General features: G+C 47.7%; 2 protein-coding genes across 6 annotated transcripts in view; one reads left to right on the forward strand and one right to left on the reverse strand.

The window, feature by feature from the left end:
- Positions 1-15,656, reverse strand: part of SLC25A25 (solute carrier family 25 member 25) — a 34,106-nt gene extending 18,450 nt beyond the window's left edge. The window contains exon 1 of one of the 2 annotated variants that reach the window (XM_036329544.1): positions 15,324-15,656. In XM_036329544.1, coding sequence (XP_036185437.1) covers positions 15,324-15,575 — 252 coding nt within the window. In that variant the 5' untranslated portion in view covers positions 15,576-15,656. The remainder of the gene's footprint in view (positions 1-15,323) is intronic. The other variant, XM_036329546.1, reaches the window with a different exon arrangement.
- A 6-nt stretch (positions 15,657-15,662) lies between these two features.
- Positions 15,663-21,276, forward strand: NAIF1 (nuclear apoptosis inducing factor 1). Of its 4 annotated transcripts, none has more exons than XR_004971129.1 (3): positions 15,663-17,231; positions 18,956-20,644; positions 20,731-21,276. XR_004971129.1 is itself a non-coding variant. In XM_036329551.1 (2 exons), exons 1-2 carry the CDS (start codon positions 16,721-16,723, stop codon positions 19,426-19,428), a joined length of 984 nt encoding a protein of 327 aa, XP_036185444.1. In that variant the 5' UTR covers positions 15,663-16,720; the 3' UTR covers positions 19,429-21,276. The 4 variants fall into 4 exon arrangements, 1 of the variants encoding a protein (XP_036185444.1); XR_004971131.1 differs by having other exon boundaries at positions 18,956-20,613; XR_004971130.1 differs by having other exon boundaries at positions 18,956-19,481.
- The last annotated feature ends 153 nt before the right edge of the window (positions 21,277-21,429 follow it).

The following is a 21,429-nucleotide window of genomic DNA, read 5'->3' on the forward strand; positions in this document are numbered from 1 at the left end:
AGTCAGCCTCAGCCGAGGAGGGAGCCGTGCAGGTGCGTAGCTGCCCATACCTTGTCAAACAGGCTTCCTCCAATCTCGACCCTTATTGTTACTGACGTCAGCGGATGCCGAAATTGGAGGTGGAGGTGGAGGTGGAGCGTGCACAGATGCAACAGGGACCAGAGTGTTCTGAGCCCATAAAGATGTCAAAAAATAAGAAGATAAATACCGGTAAGCGATGGTCTTACTCTGCAAAATTCAAACTGAATGTAATCAGCTATGCAAGAGAGCATGGAAATAGAGCTGCAGAGAGACAGTGTGGACCTCCTCCCACTGAGTGTCTGACCAGACAGTGGAGAAAACAGGAAGAACAACTCCTGAAGATGCCAAAAAAGAAGAAGGCCTTCAGAGGAAAACCAGCAAAAATGTTTAAAATATTGATTTCTTAATTTGGGGTTGGAAAAGTGGGGGTGGGGGGCATCTTATACATGTGGGTGTCCTACACACGGAAAAATACGGTACTTGTTCTTCTCACTTTGGCTTTTATTTTTAGGTTAACACTCGTATGGAATGATTTGAAAATATCTTGCTAAACGAGAAAAGCAAGGTGCAGAAGAAAGGGGACAGTATGCTGCCATTTATTTCTAAGCTTGTATATGTGACGAGTACCTCTGGAAAGACACTAAAACTGAAGACCTCACTTAAGCGAGCTCTGTCCGTTGTGCTTACATCCAGGAAAACACCCCTTGGAAATGTCAGAGTGATTTTCTTTTCCAGTTCCCTTGGAGGCACAACCACTGGCACCAGAGCACAAACCACAGAACCCCCCTCCCCATTATTATCGTGTTGTCCGCCTACTATCTCTATGTGCTGTAAACATTAATTATTAACTATCCTGTATCCACCTAATGTTAAGAGATGGTTTGGGGCAGGGAGGGAACTTGGGGGTTTGAGTGGAGAAAGGCAGATGGGAGATTACTTTCACTGAACATCCTTATATCATGTGAAAACAAATCATGAGCCTATACGACCAAGCATACATACATACATATACATACATACAACAATTATTTAAAAAGAAAACACAAGAAGGGACATCAAGATGGCCAAGCTAAGAATGACTTTATCTAGAAGCAGTTTTGTATGTTGATTAAATGTATAGTCTCTGGAGCCAGACCCCAGGTTCAAGTCCTGGCCATGACTTGTATGATCTTAGTCAAGTTACTTTTAGCTCTTTGCGCTTTATGCTTATGTGCAAAATAAGAATAGTAATGGAACCATATTGTTAGTTCATAGAGTTGGTAAAGACTAAATTAAATAATACGTAAAGCTCTTAGAACAATATATAAAGCATCGTGAACAAAAATGGGGCTATGTAATAAACCTGACAATCTCAGTGATCAAAAGTAACCACATTCCCTGATAAATTTAATCCTATATAATAAAAGGCTAATATGCAAATCAACTGAACAGTGGAATGACTGGTTGCTATGATGTGCACTGACCACCAGGGGGCTGGTGGTCAATGCGCTCTTATAGGGGGAGCACTGCTCAGCCAGAAGCCAGGCTCACGGCTGGCAAGCATAGCAGCGGTGGTGGGAGCCTCTCCCGCCTTCGCGGCAGCACTAAAGATGTCCGACTGACGGCTTAGGCCCGCTCCCTGTGGGCATAAGCTGGCAGTCGGACATCCCCCAAGGGCTCCCAGACTGCAAGAGGGTGCAGGCCAGGCTGAGGGACCCCCCACCTCCAGTACATGAATTTCATGCACCGGGCCTCTAGTAAAGAAATAGAAGATAAGGTAAAAAAAAGTAACCACACAGATGATCTGAACATAAACATTCCTAACTGGGCATGCATGGCAGGCCATCACATCCGAGGACTAGAACTTCCTTAGCAAGGATTAAGCTTAAGCTTAAGCGAGCTCTGTCCGTTGTGCTTACATCCAGGAAAACATCCCTTGGAAATGTCAGAGTGATTTTCGTTTCCAGTCCCCTTGGAGGCACAACCACTGGCACCAGAGCACAAACCACAGAACCCCCCTCCCCATTATTATCGTGTTGTCCGCCTACTATCTCTATGTGCTGTAAACATTAATTATTAACTATCCTGTATCCACCTAATGTGAAAGAAGTATGTGTTTCTCCATTTTGCTTCTTGTCCAATCCTAGAGGTTTCCTTGCTTGGCTTTCTCCTGCCTCCTTAATCTACCCCAGTGTTTTCAGTGTTTTTCGTGTAACCCTCTTTAGGTCTTTGCCTTTGACTGGTGTATAAAATAAGCTGCAAAACTGCAATTCTCCCGAGCATTTTCTCAATCTATTGAGACCTTGCTTCCAGACATGTCCCCCAAAATTTGACTCAGATAAACTCTTATGAAACTTTTCCATAGGTTTGGACATTCTTTCATAACTACTAGCTATTTTATTACCATTACCTAGAAAATGATTGTGAGCTCATGCAACTAGTTTTGCTTCCTTTGTTTTTAAATTGGGCACTGTCCCCATTAGCCTTTATTTGTGGTCCGCCCTTAATTTTGTAATCTTTTCAGGTGTTTTTTTCCTTCAGTTTATGAGTGTCTCAGTGTACTTACGTCTTCTCAGTGTACTTACGTCACTGGCTCCTTTAACAAAAGAAACCCAGAGGGATCAGAAAGCACAGTGGGCTAGAGGGAAGTAGTTTTAACACTGTTAAAGAGAAAACCCACAGGCCCTAAATGGTGTCCCTCATGCTAGAAGCCCATGATACTAAACCTAGACTTAATACCTGATCTCACTGCAGTTTAAGCCTCTCCCACAGACATAATCTTTCGTAGACATCCAGTCTGGAATCTTCTGATCAAGCACTGGTAAAGTACTCTGTCACATACATGGGTCCTCTCCATCCCCCATAGGAAGAAGAGGCAAGAGACAATCGGTAGATCAAATCCTTGCCTGACACCCCCCACCCCTGCCAGCCCCACCTTGCCTCAACCTTCTTCCTATAAAAGCCTTCCATCTTGTACAACCCCCCGGAGTGCCCTTCTAGTTGCTAGATAGGACATTTAATAAAGCCAATTAGATCTCCAACTAGATCTCCAAATGTACTTGGTTGAATTTTGTTTTTTTAAAAAATACTAAGAACCCATCCAGAGCCAAAACCCCTAACTAAACAAGTAATCCTTTCATGAAAATGAATCTTGTTTTTATGCACTGAAAATCTGGTGAAATGGAGGAGACATAAGAGAAATCTCATATTTGGTTGGTTACTGGCTTTTAATTTAACGGACTCCTACATACCACAGAACTGAGTTATAAACTCAAGATGGAGCTACTGGGACCAATTCACCTTCCTGCCAAAACAATTAAATGTCCAGACGAAATATATAAAACGATGGTTTTCAAGACACTGGACTTCAGGTGACAAAGGACAGTGACTCCTGGGAGATCTATACCAATGAGCTGAGCCCACGATTGCTCCAGCTTGCTCGCTGGGGTTTCCAGGCTACAGTGTAGAGCAGCCGTGGGCAAACTACGGCCCATGGGCCGAATCCGGCCCGTTCGGCTGTTCCATCCGGCCCGCGGAGCCGAAAGAGCGGAGGGTTCTCTTGCTCTCCCCTCCGCTCCTTCACCAGCAGCAGTGTTAACATGGCAACGTGGGGAAACACGGCCGCAGCTCCTTCTTCTGAGTCCAGTTTAAGAACCCATTGTGGCCCTCGAGTCAAAAAGTTTGCCCACCCCTGGTAGAGGATGGGTACAAGCAGAAGAAAGAAAATAATAAACTAGGGGAAGAAGAGACGGTGTTTTATTTATCCTAAAACCTCCCTTGTTCACCATTTAAGCCGGAGGTCAATGAAAATGTGTGCAATTGCACACTTTGCTAATATTTTTATTCTAAAGCCCCCTTTCTTCAATCTTTGATTTCCTCAAGGGTGAGCACAGTATATGTCTCTTTCGTTACAGCATCACCTAAACCAGCAGCACTGAGCAGGCTGTTAGTTCCTTTTGGATTACGTGCAGTTACTACACTACAACCCTACCAGGCTCAGCTTTCTTGGGGTTGAGGGATCACCCATGTCCAACGACAGAGAGGGCAAGTACAACCCTCCTGCAAGTGAGCTTATAAACATCAACAGAAACTGGTTAATATGAGGCTAGTCACCTGCAGAAGTAGCCCACTCTTCTAAGAATCTAGAAAATAAGAGGCTTGCTGAATAAAAGCGAGTCACAGGATCGCCCATACTTTTCAGAGAAACAACAGGTTGTACGGGGATGGACCCCCAGAGGGAACCCACTCCCCATTAACCTGATAAACTGCCCAGGGGATAAGTGCCCCCAGAGTATCACCCGGAATCTTATTAAACCAGGCAGAGAGCTCTCCCACGACGCACTCCAGGGCAACGCTCCATGTCGCACGTCCACCAGTTGAAGCACTTACTACCTGTCTATCTTAGAATCGCTCTCTCCAGAAGACCTGTTGTCAAAGGGACCACACTTTTTTTTTTTAAACTGAGAAATGAAGCCAGGTTTGATTTGACAGAAAACCAGACTGATTTGATTTGAAAGTGAAGACTGGCTGGGCCAATTAGGTTATGTGGAGGGCACTTTCCATAAATTGAATGAGTCAAATCTGCAAAACTAAGGTTTTGAGCAAAACCAGATCCAAAACTGACAATGAAAAACATTTAAAGCAGATATATAATATGCCAGTAATTATATCTCTGCAGCCATTAAACTTATGTCAACTTGATTATGTTCAAGGGGGTACCTGCTTTCTAAATTCTTTTAGGACAGTATAGGAGCAGGAGTTTGAAGGATCTCTTTTATATATTGTTATGTGGTAGCGATTTATTATTTCAGAGGCACAACTGCAGCAGGTAACCATCCCTCTCCTCTGCTAGGAATCAACAGGAGAATGTAGATGCTTAGATGCTACGTGCGGTCCTGCACAGCCCTCTGGCAGCTGGGTTTCTGGATGCACCGTAGGACTATTGAACACCCTTCTGCCTGTGGCTCAGTCCACAATTAGACAATGAAGAGGAGCAGGGCACTCGCATCTAATTTGGCACAAATGAAACCAAGGCATTGAAGGTGATGCCTGCCATGATAAAAAAGGTGAAATCCTCTTAATCTATTTCCATTTTAGGAAATAAAACCAGAAATTCTAGCTTTGGCAAAAGCTCCCCGAAAAAAAAACACCCCTGGAGATGAGGAAGAGGAAGAGTAGTGTATTACAGAGAAGAAAGATTATGGATAGCTTCTGTTTACTCGTGGTGAAAAGCCAATCTCCATCGAGTCCCAAGTTCAAGGTCAAGGCCTACTAACAAAGACTTTTTTTCTTCTGTCTAATAGAAAGTTAGAAGTGTACAAAATTAGCCCAAATTTAGTTGGGTTAAATGTATATTTTGAGGTGTAGCATGTAAACTAAAGATCTGCAGAAGCAAGAAGAGACCACGTAAGAGCTTGATTCTCCTTCGCTAAACATGTTCCGAGAATAAGGGGCAGGGGTGAATATGGTGTGGAGGCTGGCATGTAAAAACCCAATCACCTAAAATGATCAGAATCTTTTCAACTGATCCAAAATTGATCAGTGGGAGCCAAAACACTGGCCCACGTTCAGCCTGCTCGCTGCAGCCACTTTATCCTTATTCATACCTTCCCTCCTTCCACAGGAAAAGGCGAATCAGCAGACTCATTACTAAAAGTAACACCAAATGTTTTCAGTTTCTTAAAAGTGATTTCAGAATCACAGGCTAAAACTGAGATTGTTTGAATGAATGCAAACAGCTCTCAGCAGCTGCTTGCTCCGGACTCAGGGCCAGGACAGGGGTGTGAAACCCACCAACAGCTGCCCTCAGGGTGAGAAGGGCAGGCCAGAGAAGTCTGTGTAACAATAACTGCTTTAGCAGGAAAAGGAGACATATGTAATACTTTCAACAATAAAGAATTTATTTTAAAACACACACACACACACACACACACACACACACACACACACAAAAACCCCACTACATTTCATACACACACACAAAAGAATAACTAGTTTACACCAAGCTGGCTCTTAGAAACAAACAATTCAGGTAAGGCTTTTTTTTTTTTTTTTTTTTTAAATATATTTCACTGATTTTTTACATAGAGGAAGGGAGATTAGAGAGTTAGAAACATCGATGAGAGAGAAACATCGATCAGCTGCCTCCTGCACACCTCCCACTGGGGATGTGCCCACAACCAAGGTACATGCCCTCGACTGGAATCAAACCTGGGCCCCCTCAGTCCACAGGCCGACGCTCCATCCCCTGAGCCAAACCGGCCAGGACAAGGTAAGGCATTTTTTAGCTATAAAACTATTTACCAGATACTATCTTTACCTTTTTTTTGTTTTTAAATGTTTTATTCTTTTTTTTTTTAATATATTTTATTGATTTTTTACAGAGAGGAAGGGAGAGAGATAGAGAGTTAGAAACATCGATGAGAGAGAAACATCAATCAGCCGCCTCCTGCACATCTCCCACTGGGGATGTGCCCCCAACCCAGGTACATGCCCTTGACCGGAATCGAACCTGGGACCTTTCAGTCCGCAGGCCGACGCTCTATCCACTGAGTCAAACCGGTTTCGGCACTATCTTTACCTTTGATATAGGCTAAAGAAGAGACTCTAGCAAAAAGAATATACCCAAGATATGAATAAAAAAGGGAAAAAATATACTGTCTATAAATGTAAAAGGTCAACAGGTTGACGAAGGTGCGCACAGCTGGCTGGTTTTAACCAACAGGACTATTCACTTGTGTCAGACCTACAGACAAGGATTTCTCCCCCCGCTCCCCCCCCCTGCCCCCCCGCATTTCTGTGGTTTTTGAGAGCTTTCTCAACACTGTAAGTGGCTGGTTTTTTGTGTGTTTTAGTCACACATCAGACTCCAGTGGAGGAGGGTGGGCTGGGGGAAAGAAGGCATGAGGCCAGGGGTTGATGGAATGTGGAAAGCTTCATAAAGCAGCAGCAGGAACAGGAGCAGCTACCCTCTCCAGTTTCCCCTTTGACCTTGGGGAATTCAAGCTCCACGAAAGCCGTGCCAAGAGTTGAAAGCAGATAAGAAGCTCCTTATGTTCTACCTTTATAATTTATTTATTTCAAAGAAAGGTGCATCTTTAAGACAACAAAGCCTTTCTTTTAGGCATGCGTGGAGTCTTTCATATCCCATACTTAGCGAGAGTGTGCCTATCAGTTCAGTGGCTGCTTCCTGAGCACCATCAGAGGGTCTTAAAATGCTAGCTGGCCCGGTCGGCGTGGCTCAGTGGTTGAGCGTGGACCTATGAACCATGAGGTCATGATTCGATTCCTGGTCGGGTCCTGGGTTGCGGCCCCGACCCCCAGTGTGGGGCATGCAGGAGGCAGCCGAACAGTGATTCTCTCTCATCATTGATGTTTCTCTCTCTCTCTCTCTCTCTCTCTCTCTCTCTCTCTCTCTCTCTCTCTCTCCCTTCCTCTCTGAAATCAATAAAAATACATATTTTTTTTTAAAAAGCTGAGCTGGTGTTAGGCACAGATATGGCAATGTCATAAACTGTGAATATCAACCTTGCCAAATTTTAGGGGCTAGTGAAGTATCTATAGTGATAGTAGGAAGCAGTGTATGTTGACCTAACTTGAGCAAAGTCAAAATCCTGGGTTCTGCTACTAGCTTTGCCTTCAACCAACTGGAAGGCTAAGCCACAGCCCCACTTCCGCAAAATGATGCCATTAGTGAGGTAATCTCCAAGGGTTTTAACTAAGCTCTGCTTGAAGCTTCCATTTTCACATCAAAGTGAACTCTGCATTAAGAAAATGGCCCATTTCCATCCAGGGAAACACACGGGTGAGAGACATTGTTATGTGTAGTGACTCGACCACTTCAACAACTTTAAGAAACCTCCTAACACCAGGGTTTCTCATTTTTTTTTTTTTTTACAGTTCCTGCCTCAGGTTTATTTGTACAAATAGCACAGGAAGACACCAGCCCCATGCAGACAGTGGTCCAGGGACCATGTCAGGCCTCCCATCCTCACATCAGCAGAGACCTCTACTGTGGGGGCCTGGGCACCTTTGGAGGCCTGCAGCTGTAGCCTGGGCTTGATTTGAGGCTTGGCCTTGGCCTTTGGCCGGCGGAGCCTGAGAGCCTTGGCTATGCGGCACGATCACGTTTCCCAAGCTTGCGGTGAGTGATGTAGGCAAGTCAATTGAGCTTGTGGCTGTGCCCTTTGGAATGTTGGGCTTGGTCTCCTTGGGCTTTACAAGGGCCTTAATAGCCTGGCACATGCACTCACGGCCTTGGCATTGTGGGCCTGCATCTTCTTAAGGCCCTTCTTGTTGGGCCTCTTGGCAAAGCACATGTTTCTCAGGAACTTAAGAAATTTGTATCTTTGTGATGAGAGTTTCTTGAAGCCATTTCTGTGCCATTTTTGTAACTGGTTGTGCATGGTGTGGCTCTTGGATTTGGCCATAATCTGCACTGAAGCCTGTGGTTCCATAAACCTCTTAAAAAAAAAAAAAAAAAAAAAAAAAATATATATATATATATATATATATATATATATATATTATTGATTTAACAGAGGAAGGAAGAGGGAGAGATAGAAACATCAATGATGAGAGGGAATCATTGCCTCCTATATGCTCCCTACTGGGAATCGAGCCTGCAACCTGGGCATGGGCCCTGACCAGAAATCAAACAGTAACCTCCTGGTTCATGGGTCAGCCATTGAGTAACACCAGCCAGTGGAAGCCTCTTTTTTTGTTTTAATTTTCCTAATGTCTATAGGGCCCAGGCTCTCTGCAACCTACATTCCTCTTCCCTCAAATGCTGAAGGCCCTGTCAGCTGACAATAGACTGCGCTCTGCCTGGGTGCTACACACCTTTCCTACAGACATCCCAGACTTTCTACTTCTTTCTATTACACTTTCCACCTAGGTAATTCAGGAAAAATGCAGGTGGTTAAGACCAATTGTGGGCATGTTCTTTTCAAAGACTCAATGGAGGAAAATGTCACTTTGTGTTAAACATCTGAGTGTCAGGCTCTTTATATACTTTATCTAATTTAATCCCCACCACAACCTGATGAAATGAAATAGATATTCATATCATGTATCTGTTAAGGAAAACAGACTTGGAGAGGTTGAGTAACTTGCTTAAGGTCACATGGCTAGCAAGTTGCAAAAACAATATTTGAACCTCGGTTTACACCATGAAGTCGATACTGTACTGTTTTACAAAAAACAAACACATTCTGACCTGGGGCGAAGGGCAGGGATGGGCTAGAAGGGGTCAATGATGGGTGTGTGTGTGTGGGGGGGAAGGGACATATGTAATACTTTCAACAATAAAGATTTAAAAACAACAAAAACAGTTTTGGAAGTGATAGCCACATCAGGGTGGGGTGAGAAGACTTCATTTCTCCCCTTAAATTTACAAGCCAGACAACCAGAACTCCACAAGGATCGCCTGCTCAATACAGAAACCCCCCTGAAATATCCAGGCATTGGGGTATCTGAAGGCGGGTGTATTGGAATGAGTAGGAAGGTGGGATGCGGGGAGGACAAACAATGGCTGCAGACACAGTTCGGTGCCCACTGTGACTCCAGCTAGCACAGTCGCGGGGAGAGGTCAGGCTGCGGCCCTCACAAGACGGCCTGGAGCATAAGAGGGCCAGAAGCAGTTTCCCTCCCAGGATATGTGCGACCATCACCACAATCAACTTTAGAACACGTTCACCACCTCAGAAAGAACCCCCAAACCCTCACCTTCCTTCCTCTCCATTCTCCTCCCTTCCCAGGCCTAGGCAACCACTAATCTAGGTTCAGTTTCCAGCTTTCCCTATCCTGGAATTTCACAGAAACGGATCATATAACATATGGCCTTTTGTGACTGGCTTCTTTCACTTGGTGTAATATTTCCAAGGAAGGGCTGTCCTCTTAACTCCCATGGCATTGCCTCCGAGAAGGGACTATGAAAGGTGTGGACAGCTTATTGTGTGAGAAGTGCATGATAAAACCCAGTTTTTATAGCAGCGGAGACTGTAAGATAAGATAGTTTTCTGATACTTAAAGGGCCCTTGGGTCACTTTTGTGTATTGCTCCTGAAGGTAAACTTGAGGCACATGGGAAGCAGATACAAGCAGACAGACTTCAGTCCGACATAAAGTGCTGTACTCACAATAACCCCAAGCAGTCCACCGGGAAATGGGCTGGCCGCCCGGCCACCTGTGAGGATGCCCCAGAAGGAATGCTCCCCACGCTGGGTAGGAGGCTGGCCTATGATGACCCATCAAGATCAAATTCTTTGGTTCTGGCAAATTCACATCAGTATAAGAAATGGTTAAAATGAAAAGTCTGGCCTGACTTACCAAGACTGACTAGTCCTTTAAGTACAGCTTTGTTCACTGAATTCAACCTGCGGCTGTACTCAGCTGGACTAGAAATGAATACCAGCAAAATATTTCTTTCTTTCATTCCCTTGTGGTTTCGGTGAGACTTCAGCAATTAATGACTCTTTCAACATCAAAGGAATTCATCCAACTGAAGCTCCAGGTCAGGCCTACTTAGGCTGTATCCTTATTTTTCACCTGGTTTTAGATCAGGGAACTTGATCCCACCTTTCCAAATTATCAACTAATTTTTTTTAAGCTTCCTTAAAACACACACACACACTTTTTTGTCTGTTTGTTTGTTAATCCTCATCCAAAGATATTTTTTTCCATTGACTTTCAGAGAGAGTGGAAAGGAGGGGGAGGGAGGGAGGGAGGGAGAGGGGGAGAGGGAGAGAGAGAGAGAGAGAGAGAGAGAGAGAGAGAGAGAGAGAGAGAGAGAGAGAGACATCGATGTGAGAGGGACACATTGATTGGATGGATCCAGCCGGCAACCAAGGTAGGTGCCCTTGATGGGAATTGAACATGCGTCCCTTTAGTTCGAGGGCTGACACTAACCACTGAGCCACTGGCCAGGGCTTAAAAAAAAAAATCATATCTTGATGATAATTACTTCGAGCAAGGAACCAATTTTGCAACAATATAACAATCAGGTTAATATAGGAACCTAATCCAAGCTGCAAATAGCATTTTTCTTTTCCTAACGGGCTATTGTATTATACCAAATTATATCTATTCCTTTTCTATGAAAAAGGCTTCTTTTTCTGTAGACTGTCTTATCTAAGTCTAGCTTCCCCCTCAATGACCACACATTTAAATATTTTTAAATATGTTTTTATTGATTTCAGAGAGAGGAAGGGAAAAGAGAGAGTTAGAAACATCAATGACGAGAGAGAATAATGGACTGGCTGCCTCCTGCATACCTCTACTGGAGATCGAGCCTACAATCCAGCTGGGAATCGAATCGTGACCTTCTGATCCATGGGCCAACACTCAACCACTGAGCCACCCCAGCTGGGCCAAATGACCACACATTTAATAGGTACACAGTTTAACAGTACTGTCTGGTTAAGCAATACTACCAACCTGACCTTAACGATCTTCCATTCATTGTTTCAAGTCAATAGAGATGGCCTCTTGCACACTGCCCAGGTCAAGGAGAGAATGAGGGCAGGGTGGATTCTCATTCTTTGCCAGGATAATCTCTGGATAATCTTGAAACCCACTTTGGGAAAAAACAGATGTGGTTCTAAATTGATCCCTCCTCATCTTTCTCAAGTTCTCCCAAAAGCCCAGGTAGGGGCTCTCTTCATGTCCCTCAGAAACAGCTGGTCCAGTTAAAGAGGAGTGGAGCTCAAATCAGAAGTTGGTTCCAGTTCTTGCTCTGGTCTAATTCCTTAGTGGTCAAATGAGTTTTGAGGTTGTTTTATCATCTTTTTCAACCTCTGTTCCTCCCTCTGTAAAATGGGGTGAAATCCCTGTCTTGCCTATTTCACAAAGGTATTGTGAGGCTCCAACTAGCTGGTGCATATGCATGTCTCTGAGTCAGCAAACCACCCCACCTTCTAAAACCCTCACCTGCACTAAACTCCAGCCCCACAGCCTCAGCTATGGGGACACTGTTTTTACATCTAACCCAGCTTGCCTTCTTCATCTAATTGGAATCTATGTTTTAAATCTGTTTTAAGACAAAGATTTTGTTTGGTCACATGAAAATGCCTTAAATAGGCAATGCTATAATTAGCTCCAGCTGAAGCCTCATTGCCTCAAGTCACTACTGCTGCCTGCCGTCATCTTTTTTCTTTCTTTAATAAACCCTTCCCCCAAAAATAAAATAAATAAACGCTTCCCTTCCTTGTCTCAGGACAGGCTTCTTGCTCACATGTCCTTTACAAAGGAAATTTCCCTGGCTGGCTGCCCACTTCCATTTTAAGCAATTTTTCCTCGACTGTCCCAATTTCTTCTGGACAAAAAAAAGAAAAAAAAAAGAAAAAAAAGGCAGATGCCAAAATTGCTGGTTCATTTCTAAAGAAAACTTGACCCAACCTGTTGTAAAGCTAGCAAGAGGCTTTGATAGTCACATGGCTGGGTTCACCCATCACCCACTGATAAGCACTCAAAGCTGATTTCTGAGCAAACCCTAGCACTTCAGACTGGTCCGAAGGGTCACATGAAGCGCTGCCAAAGTTTGATGTGTTTTTCAACGCCTATTCCCGTGAATGACGACCCATTTCTAACCCAGGGGCCCCCACCTTCTCCCTTGGCTTTTCGAGTTCTGCAAAACTACAGCACTACTTTTTCTGTTCGTAACTAACACTGATATTATTTCAACAGGAAGTGGTATGGGGGTTCATGCGGTAGGGTGTCTTCCTGTTGCCTGGTTATTTACAACAAAGCAGATTTCCTCTCTCTTAATACTTAAACCATTCGCCAGAAGACTGGCATGTACTCCTTTATGGGTAATAAACAAATACAATTCGTAATTCCTAGTCTCAACCCTGTATAATAATTTAACTTATTCAAAGGCCAAAAGAGTTATAGAAATAGAGTCCATACTAAATCCCCACACCACAAGAATAAAAGAGGGTCCGGCCCTAGCTGGTTCGGCTCAGTGGATAGAGTGCTGGCCTGTGGACTGAAGGGTCCTGGGTTTGATTCTGATCAAGGGCACGTGCCCAGGTTGTGGGCTCAATCCCTAGTCAGGGGTGTGCAGGAGGCAGCTGATCAATGATTCTCTCTTACCATTGATGTTTCTATCTCTCTTTCACCCTTCCTCTCTGAAACCAATAAAAATATATTTAAAACAAACAAACACAAAAAGAGTCCTGGCCGGGTAGGTCAGTTTGTTAGAGCATTACCTAATATGATAAGGTTGCAGGTTCGATCCCCTGTCAGTACACACACAAGAGTCAACCAGTGAATGCATGGATAAGTGAAACAACAAACTCAAGTTTCTTTCTCTCCCTTCCTCTCTCTCTCAAACCGACAATAAAAATAAAAAATATTTTAAAAAAAATAAATAGAACTTAGATCATTCACAGAATCAAAAATCTTAGAACCAATGGGACCAAGGGGCCAAGCAACATTTGGTTAATCAGAAAGGTTTCTTTCAACGCTGGAAAGAAAAATGATCCCTTTCTCCTTATTTGCCCTTAGAAATTTAGTGCCAGAAAAATGGATTAGGATCAATGTCAGATGTGCCGTGAATCACAAGAACATTGTGACTCTAGTTTACCACTGAGCATAGCGTCAACACTGAATACCCTCCCACCGCCAGATGCCCTCGATGTGCCTGCAGCATATGCCAAGTGGGTGCAAAGAAGCAGAAAGGTAAAGCTGGGCCCATAAAGCCTGACAGACTCTCTGAATTTAGCCATACTATCTTCCCAAGTGACTTATTCATCAGATACGTACGGGACAACATCAAGCTCACACTACTATTTTGTGTAAAACTCACTTAAATTTTATTTTTGTTAATCCTCACCCGAGGATATTTTTCCATTGATTTTTAGAGACTGAAAGAGAGGAGAGACACAGAGAGAGAAACATCGATGTGAGAGAGACACATCGGTTGGTTGCCTCCTGCACAGTCCCGACCAGAGCTGGGAATGGAGCCTGCAAACCAGGTATGTGCCCTTGACTGGAATTGAACCCGGGACCCTTCAGTCCACGGGCTGACGCTCTATCCACTGAGCCAAACTGGCTAGGGCTACTTAAATTTTTTTAACTTGTCTCTATAAACCACTTGGATTTAACCCATTGATTCTATTCTTACATAGTGTTACCCTTGGTCTTCTTTCCAGGCAGATCCTAAGTAGGTTAAATACCTTAGATGTTAATCCAAGATATCTTGGACATGAGTTAAAAACACTTTACATACATACCTGGCCTATCAAAAAATTGGTTTAATTCTCTGGTGTTCTATCAGATTTCTTCATACTTGGCTGTGAGGTTCTGTACAAATGGACCAAATAAACTAACTTAGAAGAAAAACAGGTTACTAGGTACACAGTGGTCCTCCCGCGGGCTGTAAATCAGGCTAAGCCACCCGTAAATGAAACATTCGGAAAGGGAAGCGACAGCCACAGAGTCAGATGGAAAAACATCTTGAGAGAAGGGGAAGAAAGAGCTTCTGCCTGAGGTTCTTCTAAAGAGAAGACAGCACTGATCTTTCCGGCAGGCCTGGAGATGGGCCGTTCTCCGTCCCCCTTCCCCCTGGCCAAGAGCCCACTCCTCAGCAGGAGTAAGATATTCCCTCCTAGGCATGCAGCACCCTCACTTTTAGGAAGTCTTGCCCCCTCGATTATTTTATCACCTGCAACGCTGCAAGGGATCGTCATCCCATCTCCTGGGTAGCATGCCGATAGGAATGAGCCTACACCGAGAGAGCTGCTAGTCCTCACCACCCACAGCAGCACAAATCTGCCTAAAACCCCGGTTCCCTTTTTTCCTCCTCCCAACTCCCACATGCTTCTGAGAGGAACCAGATCCGGGCCAATGGCTGGCATGGAAACCAGAGCGGAGGGAGGGGGGCGCTGGAGGATGGATGAACTTGTCAGCGGTGGGTAGGGGGATGCATCAAGCTTAACCTTGAGGTCAGGAGGTGAGGAAAGGCAGACTTCTGAGTCCTGGCCTCTACTCTGGGGAAAGCCGGAGCAGGAAGGGGCTTTTCGCCCATCAGAGGCTCCCAGAGGGTGCCCACCTGTGCCCACGCAGAGCACTTCCCTCTAGCTTAAGCGCCCACAGCGGTCAAGGTGCTCCACTCCCACCAGCACATAAAGAGGGGACCCATAAGTCACTCGGGGGTCCCACCAAGCCCAAGGGGCCATCCAGCTGACCTGCTACGCTCCAAGGGGCTGCTCCATAAGTCAGGGCGTTCAGACCTGCCCCCCAGTCCCCTTCCTGGACCTCCCTGGAGTCTGGGACACGCAGGGGGCCCCTTCCCCGCCCGCGCGCACGGTGCGCGCCGCCTACCCGGAGTTCGCCCTCGGTGCGGTGCAATCCCAGGCGTCGCAGCCCCACGGCCAGGTCGTTGACACACAGGCCGCCGTCGCGGTTGACGTCGAGCGTCTGGAAGAGGCTCCACAGGCGCAGCCTGTGGTCTGGGCCCCCGCAGACGGCACCGCCGCACGGGTCCACAGACGCCGGCGACGAGGCGGACGAGGCGGCGGCGGCGGCGTCCGGCGGCGGGGAAGCCACGCAGCGGCACAAGACGCTGCTCACCATCGGGCGCGAGGCAGGGGCGCCGGGCGGCGAGGAGAACGCAGAAGACACGCGGGTATCCTCAGACTACGCGCGCGGGTTCCGAGATGCCGGCAAACGGGCGGGAGGGGCCGCTTCCGGGAGCCCCGCCTCTCTGGCCACGCCCCCAGCTCGCCGCCGACTAGTCACAGGCCGGCACTGCCACCCGGAGGGGCGGGACCTCTCTGAGGACTGCCCACATCGTCCTTGCCGGCCTGGATCAATAGAGTGGGCGGGGCGATTCCGGCTCACCCTGGGGCCGATTCAAACTGAGGGAGGCAGGGATTGGCTGAACCGGGCCAAACAGAGGAAATCGCGCCGCTATAGGCAGAAGTCATGTGATTGGCAGGCGGGAGGTCCCGCGTCCAGTTTCCATTGAGTAACTCTGTCTGGACTTCAGAATCGTAAGGATGGGAGGAGAGGTCGTGTCTTCGGTGGGAAATAGGATTTGTGTGAGGAGTAATTGTGAGCTGCATCTCAAACCAGTTTGCGCCCGTGGGTGGAATTATAAATTAATTGGCCAAAGGTTCAAGCTGAAAGCACTAGGGATCCGCAGGAGGCCGGGTTTTGATAATCTAGCTCCTTAAACCAATAAAATAGCTGAATTTAATAGGATAATATTCGCAATACTGCTGATTGAACGACAACAAATTTCCAATGGAAGTTAATAAAGACTCGGTGATCGGAGCACTCTGTAGCGACAGGCATACCTTTAGACCAATGATTAAGTCGATCCCGGTAAGTGGGCGTGCTCTGTAGCTGAGCGACAGGTCCAAAGAGCCAGTGAGTGTCCTGATATTGAGCCGCCCCCAACCGGGAGGACGGGTTCCCCCGGAGCAGTGCTGGGAGGCGGGAAGAGGGGAAGTGGGCGGATCTCCGCACACCCGAGCGGAAGAGGCAGATTCAGGAAGCCATTACGCCGCTGGCTGGCAGCGGCTGGGCCGGTCGGCGCCGGGCCCTACGCACTTTGCGTAACGGGGGGGTTACCAAAGGCCTGGTACTTGGCCTTGGCAAACTCGGCCTATCCCATGTAGGGGGGTGTGCGAGGGGCGAGGCTGAGGAAGAAGAGAAGGGAAATTGGGCGGTTGAAGGGATTATAATTTCTTTAAAAAGAAGGGTAGGGAGAGGCCATGGCCGTCCCAGCCAAGAAGAGGAAGATGAACTTCTCGGAGCGAGAGGTGGAGATCATCGTGGAGGAGCTGGAGCTGAAGAAGCACCTGCTGGTGAACCACTTCAACGCCGGGGTCCCGCTGGCTGCCAAGAGCGCGGCCTGGCACGGCATCCTGAGGAGGGTGAACGCCGTGGCCACCTGCCGCAGGGAGCTGCCCGAGGTCAAGAAGAAGTGGTCTGATCTCAAGACCGAGGTCCGTCGCAAGGTTGCCCAAGTACGGGCGGCTGTGGAGGGTGGCGAGGCCCCAGGGCCCAATGAGGAAGATGGAGCTGGCGGGCCAGGGCCAGGTGGTGGCAGTAGTGGCGGTGGCCCAGCGGTAGCCCCCGTCCTGCTCACCCCCATGCAACAGCGCATCTGCAATCTGCTGGGTGAGGCCACCATCATCAGCCTGCCCAGTGCCACAGAGATCCACCCTGTGGCCCTTGGACCCACGGCTACTGCAGCCGCAGCCACGGTCACCCTGACACAGAGTGAGTGACCTCTCCTGCCCAGTCCAGCGTGCATAAATGGGAAGGGCAGCCTGGGGAAGGTTGACTGTAAAGGGTCAAAGGTCAGATAGGAGTCTTGGAAGACCATGAGACCTTCCAGGAGCTCCGCAGACAGAAATGATCTTGTTCTCTCAGGGGCTTCCTCAGCGCACAGTCTGGGCTTCTGATGAGCTGGATTGCTCTCAAGTGCGTTTTGCCACCCTTCGTGTCCATGACTGAACTGTGCGGTCCTTGCAAAGACCATGTTTCTATCCTCACAGGACTTGCCCAGGTCCTGGCACCTACGAAGCAGTCAGAATGTGTTTGTTCGATGAGTAGATAGGTGGGAATGGCCATGCCCAAGCCAAACATGGATTCTGGACAGAGAGGCAGTCTGGGTTTTCGGTGTGGCAAACGTTCGTCAGGCACAGTGGAGGAACCTCATGGTTCCTGGTGTTGATCTACTCATTCATTCACTCATCAAACATTAGCATTTATTCTGTGCCAAACCCTGTGCTCGGCACTGGGATTGCCAAGCGTGTAAGACAGAGCCCAATTATAATCTAGTAGCACAGATAAGACATAACTGAGTAGCTGCAGTGTCAGTTGGGAGAACATAAGAACTCAGAGGAGAAGGGGGTGCTTCTTGATTGGTGGGGACACACAGTTGATGTTGGCATTGAAAGGTGGAGAAGATTCACCCTTCCTCGACGCAGGGAGGCCCAAACAGCCCACCTAGAATCCTTCCAAAGGCTCTCAACTGAAGAACAATGGAGGTGGCTTGGGTTGAACTTTGTAGTTCAGATAGGGTTCGCATTGGGATCCGTGAACTGCCTCTTTGTGCTAGGTTATACACTGCACTGATCAGATCAGTGATTCTCAGTGGGGCTTTGGGAATTGGGTATATGTGAGTGCCATCCCCTACAGTGTCATATTTCTCAAGGGTATTGAGGTAGGAAAGAGGATCCGACACTGGCCTAAATCAATTGCTATTCTGGAACAGGAAGAACTCTTAGGTATTCCATTGACCAACGTGATCAGAAGCCAGGGAAGCATTTATTGGACACTTTGCCAGCCCCCTCCCATCTCCTTTTCCGCTTGGCCATAAGAGACTAGCAGTCAAGAAGGAACTGAAGGAGGTAGGACTAGTGTAGCTACAAACAGCTCATGTAGAGGTTCCCACTCCAGATGCCTGCTGTGTACCGGTGCCACGGGGAACATGTGACCATGCCTTTATTAGCAGAAGCAGCCGATGGGGTGGAATTGAGCACTATGGACTCTGGTGCTGGGGAGACCTGGGTTTGTTTCCTGCACCTGCTGAGCAGGCTGTGTGACTTTAGGCAAGTCACTCCATGTTTCTGAGTCTGTTCATTCTCATCTCTGAAAATGAACTTGACAGGACTTACCTCTTGATGTCATGAGGATTTGTTGAGCTAATGAGTGCAAAGGGCTTAGTACAGTGCCTGGCACATAGCAGGTACTCTAAATTTTTTGCTAGCATCATCATTAACATCTTTGCTTTTGCCATATCTGGGGCTGACCCTTTGGTTATCAAATAGATTAAGATTCTAAACCTGGTACGTTCTAGATTTAGTTAGGTATTTATATAGCTATACAGCCAGAGGAGGCCTGAATTCCCCAGAATAGGGCTTAATATGGCCCATCCCACATAACCAGCTTCCCTCTTTCTAAAAAGTGACCTGACACTGCCTTTGCTCTGTCCACAGTCCCCACAGAGACCACCTACCACACGCTGGAGGAGGGGGTGGTCGAGTACTGCACCGCTGAGGCCCCCCCGCCCCTGCCAGCGGAGGCCCCTGTGGAGATGATCGCCCAGCATGCTGACCCCTCAGTCAAGCCACAGGCACTCAAGAGCCGCATCGCCCTCAACTCAGCCAAGCTGATCCAGGAGCAGCGGGTCACCAACCTGCACGTGAAGGAGATCGCCCAGCACCTGGAGCAGCAGAACGACCTGCTGCAGATGATCCGTCGCTCACAGGAGGTGCAGGCCTGCGCCCAGGAGCGCCAGGCTCAGGCCATGGAGGGCACGCAGGCGGCCCTGAGTGTCCTCATCCAAATCCTCCGGCCCATGATCAAAGATTTCCGCCGCTACCTGCAGAGCAACACATCCAGCCCTGCCCCCGCCTCTGACCCTGGACAGATGGCCCCGAATGGACAGCCAGACAGCATCATCCCGTGAGGGGAGGGGTCGAGCCAGCCTTCTGCTGTGATTGGATGACACCAGGTGGTCTTGTAAGTGGGTTCTGTAACTGGCCTTTGGCTAGGGCCGGCCATGGACAGCCCCATCTTTAATAGGCACACAGGAGGTCCACTATTTTTGAGAAAGAAAGGAGACTGGGAAGAGGAACTTGTTGGGGTCCTGAGACCCAAACTCTTACCCCCACCACTGGAGCTGCCTTGTTAAGAACCTTGTTAAGACTGGTTAGCTGGGGGTCAGGCACTGGGGGGGTGGGACATGTGTTGCCATGAGCCTGGGCTCTTGACATGACCCAGACTCGACCTGGGACCCTCGTAAGGAAGGCTGTCCCTGGGGAATGATCACACATCCCTGGTTCTGTGCTCAAGTGCCCCACCCTCAGGTACCATCTTTTCAGTAAGATATTGGCAGTGGTGCTGGCAGTCGCACAGTGATATCTTCTCCCTCCCTCGGAAGGCAGAGTGACAGAGAAACCCCACCCTTTCCTCCTCACTGCTCCTCTGTTCTCAGGGGACTCTAATGCCATGCTCTTCCCCACCCACTCTGTGCACAGCAGGGGCCTTTGGTAGTGCCCTGGGCTGCCTCTGCGACACACCTAGGATACGGTCCACGGGGCTCAGGAATGCTGTGTGTGGTGGGGATGGCTTGGCCGCCATCTGGTCTTCCACGGCGTCCAGGACAGCCCTTTAGTGGTTTGTCCCAAGAGCTCTTGACTCAGCTCAAGCATCAGGCTTTGGTGCTGTAAAGTTTAGAGAAAGCAACCCAGTGTGGACATTGTTGCCCCACTGCAGTGGGTCTGTGGTGACCTGTTGGCTCCTTCCAGAAGGTTTGCTTCCAGCCAGTTCTATTTATTCTGTCCATGAACCCCTCCTGGGGAGACCTCCAGGATCTCTGAGGGCCACTCTGGCCACGCCCTTCCTTCTTTCCTCTCTACTGATTGTACATTTCCAAAACCCTGCAAGAAAACCTCTCAGCATCACACCCTGGACTCCCTTCACACACTATTCAGAGCCTTGAGTTCTTTTGAGAACCCCAGTGGCAGGCTGGGTGAACCCGCAGGCCTGATTGGCCCTGAATGTGTGAGGTGGGAGCATTGCTGACCTAAGATGTGGGACCTTTGATGTCTGTGCTTCGGAAGAGCAGACAGACCTCGGAGTCCTGAAGGAGGTGGTGTTCCCTGTTCTGCTTTCTCCCGTTTGTAAGGAGTTTACCCAGATGGCATTTGTTTCATTTTCAGAATGAAATCTACTGAATCGATTACTGAGACCTTGCATTTTTTTCCAGATCATTTCCCAAGTGTGCCATCTTGCTGCTGGTGCCTTGACCACACATGACTGATGGTTACAACTCAAGGCTCCAGATAAACAACGAAGGTGCTGCCCTTCTGGGCATGAGCATTCAGAATTGCTCGGCTCCGCTGTTGCAGTCACAGGAAGGTGCCCCCACAGGCAGCTGGGAGGTGACTCCTGTGCCGCCAGCCTCTCCGTGGAGGACATGCAGGGCCAGCTACAGAGCAATGGAGAGGAATCGGGCCTGTGAGGGGGTTGGGTGGTGGAAGAAAAGCTCTTCTCAGTGTGGCTGGAAAGCAGTAGCCCCTGGCAACCTGGGCACCCTCCCTCCCAGGAGCCTGAGGGCCCCAGCAGGGTAGCTGCGGGGACTGCCTGAGGATTTTTTATTTTGGTTTGGTTTTTCTCTGGGGTTAGCAACCTGAGCCAATATTGTGTCTGTTCCAATTGGGTAGAAAGAGGAAAGCCTGGATCACTTAAACTGACTGGTTCATTCCAGGTCATAATTTTAAATTAAAGAAATATCACTTTTTTTTAATACCCATGTCTGTGTCTTTATTGGTTATATATAGGAGAGATATGTGCTGGCAGAAAGCAGGGGCTGGCATACCATGGCCCACAGGTCAAATCTGGCCCCTACCTGTCTTTGTAAATAAAGTTTTATTGGAACACAGTCACACCCCCTTCACTTGTTTTA

The sequence above is a fragment of the Myotis myotis genome, unplaced genomic scaffold (assembly GCF_014108235.1).
Source record: "Myotis myotis isolate mMyoMyo1 unplaced genomic scaffold, mMyoMyo1.p scaffold_m19_p_12, whole genome shotgun sequence".
NCBI lineage: Eukaryota > Metazoa > Chordata > Mammalia > Chiroptera > Vespertilionidae > Myotis > Myotis myotis.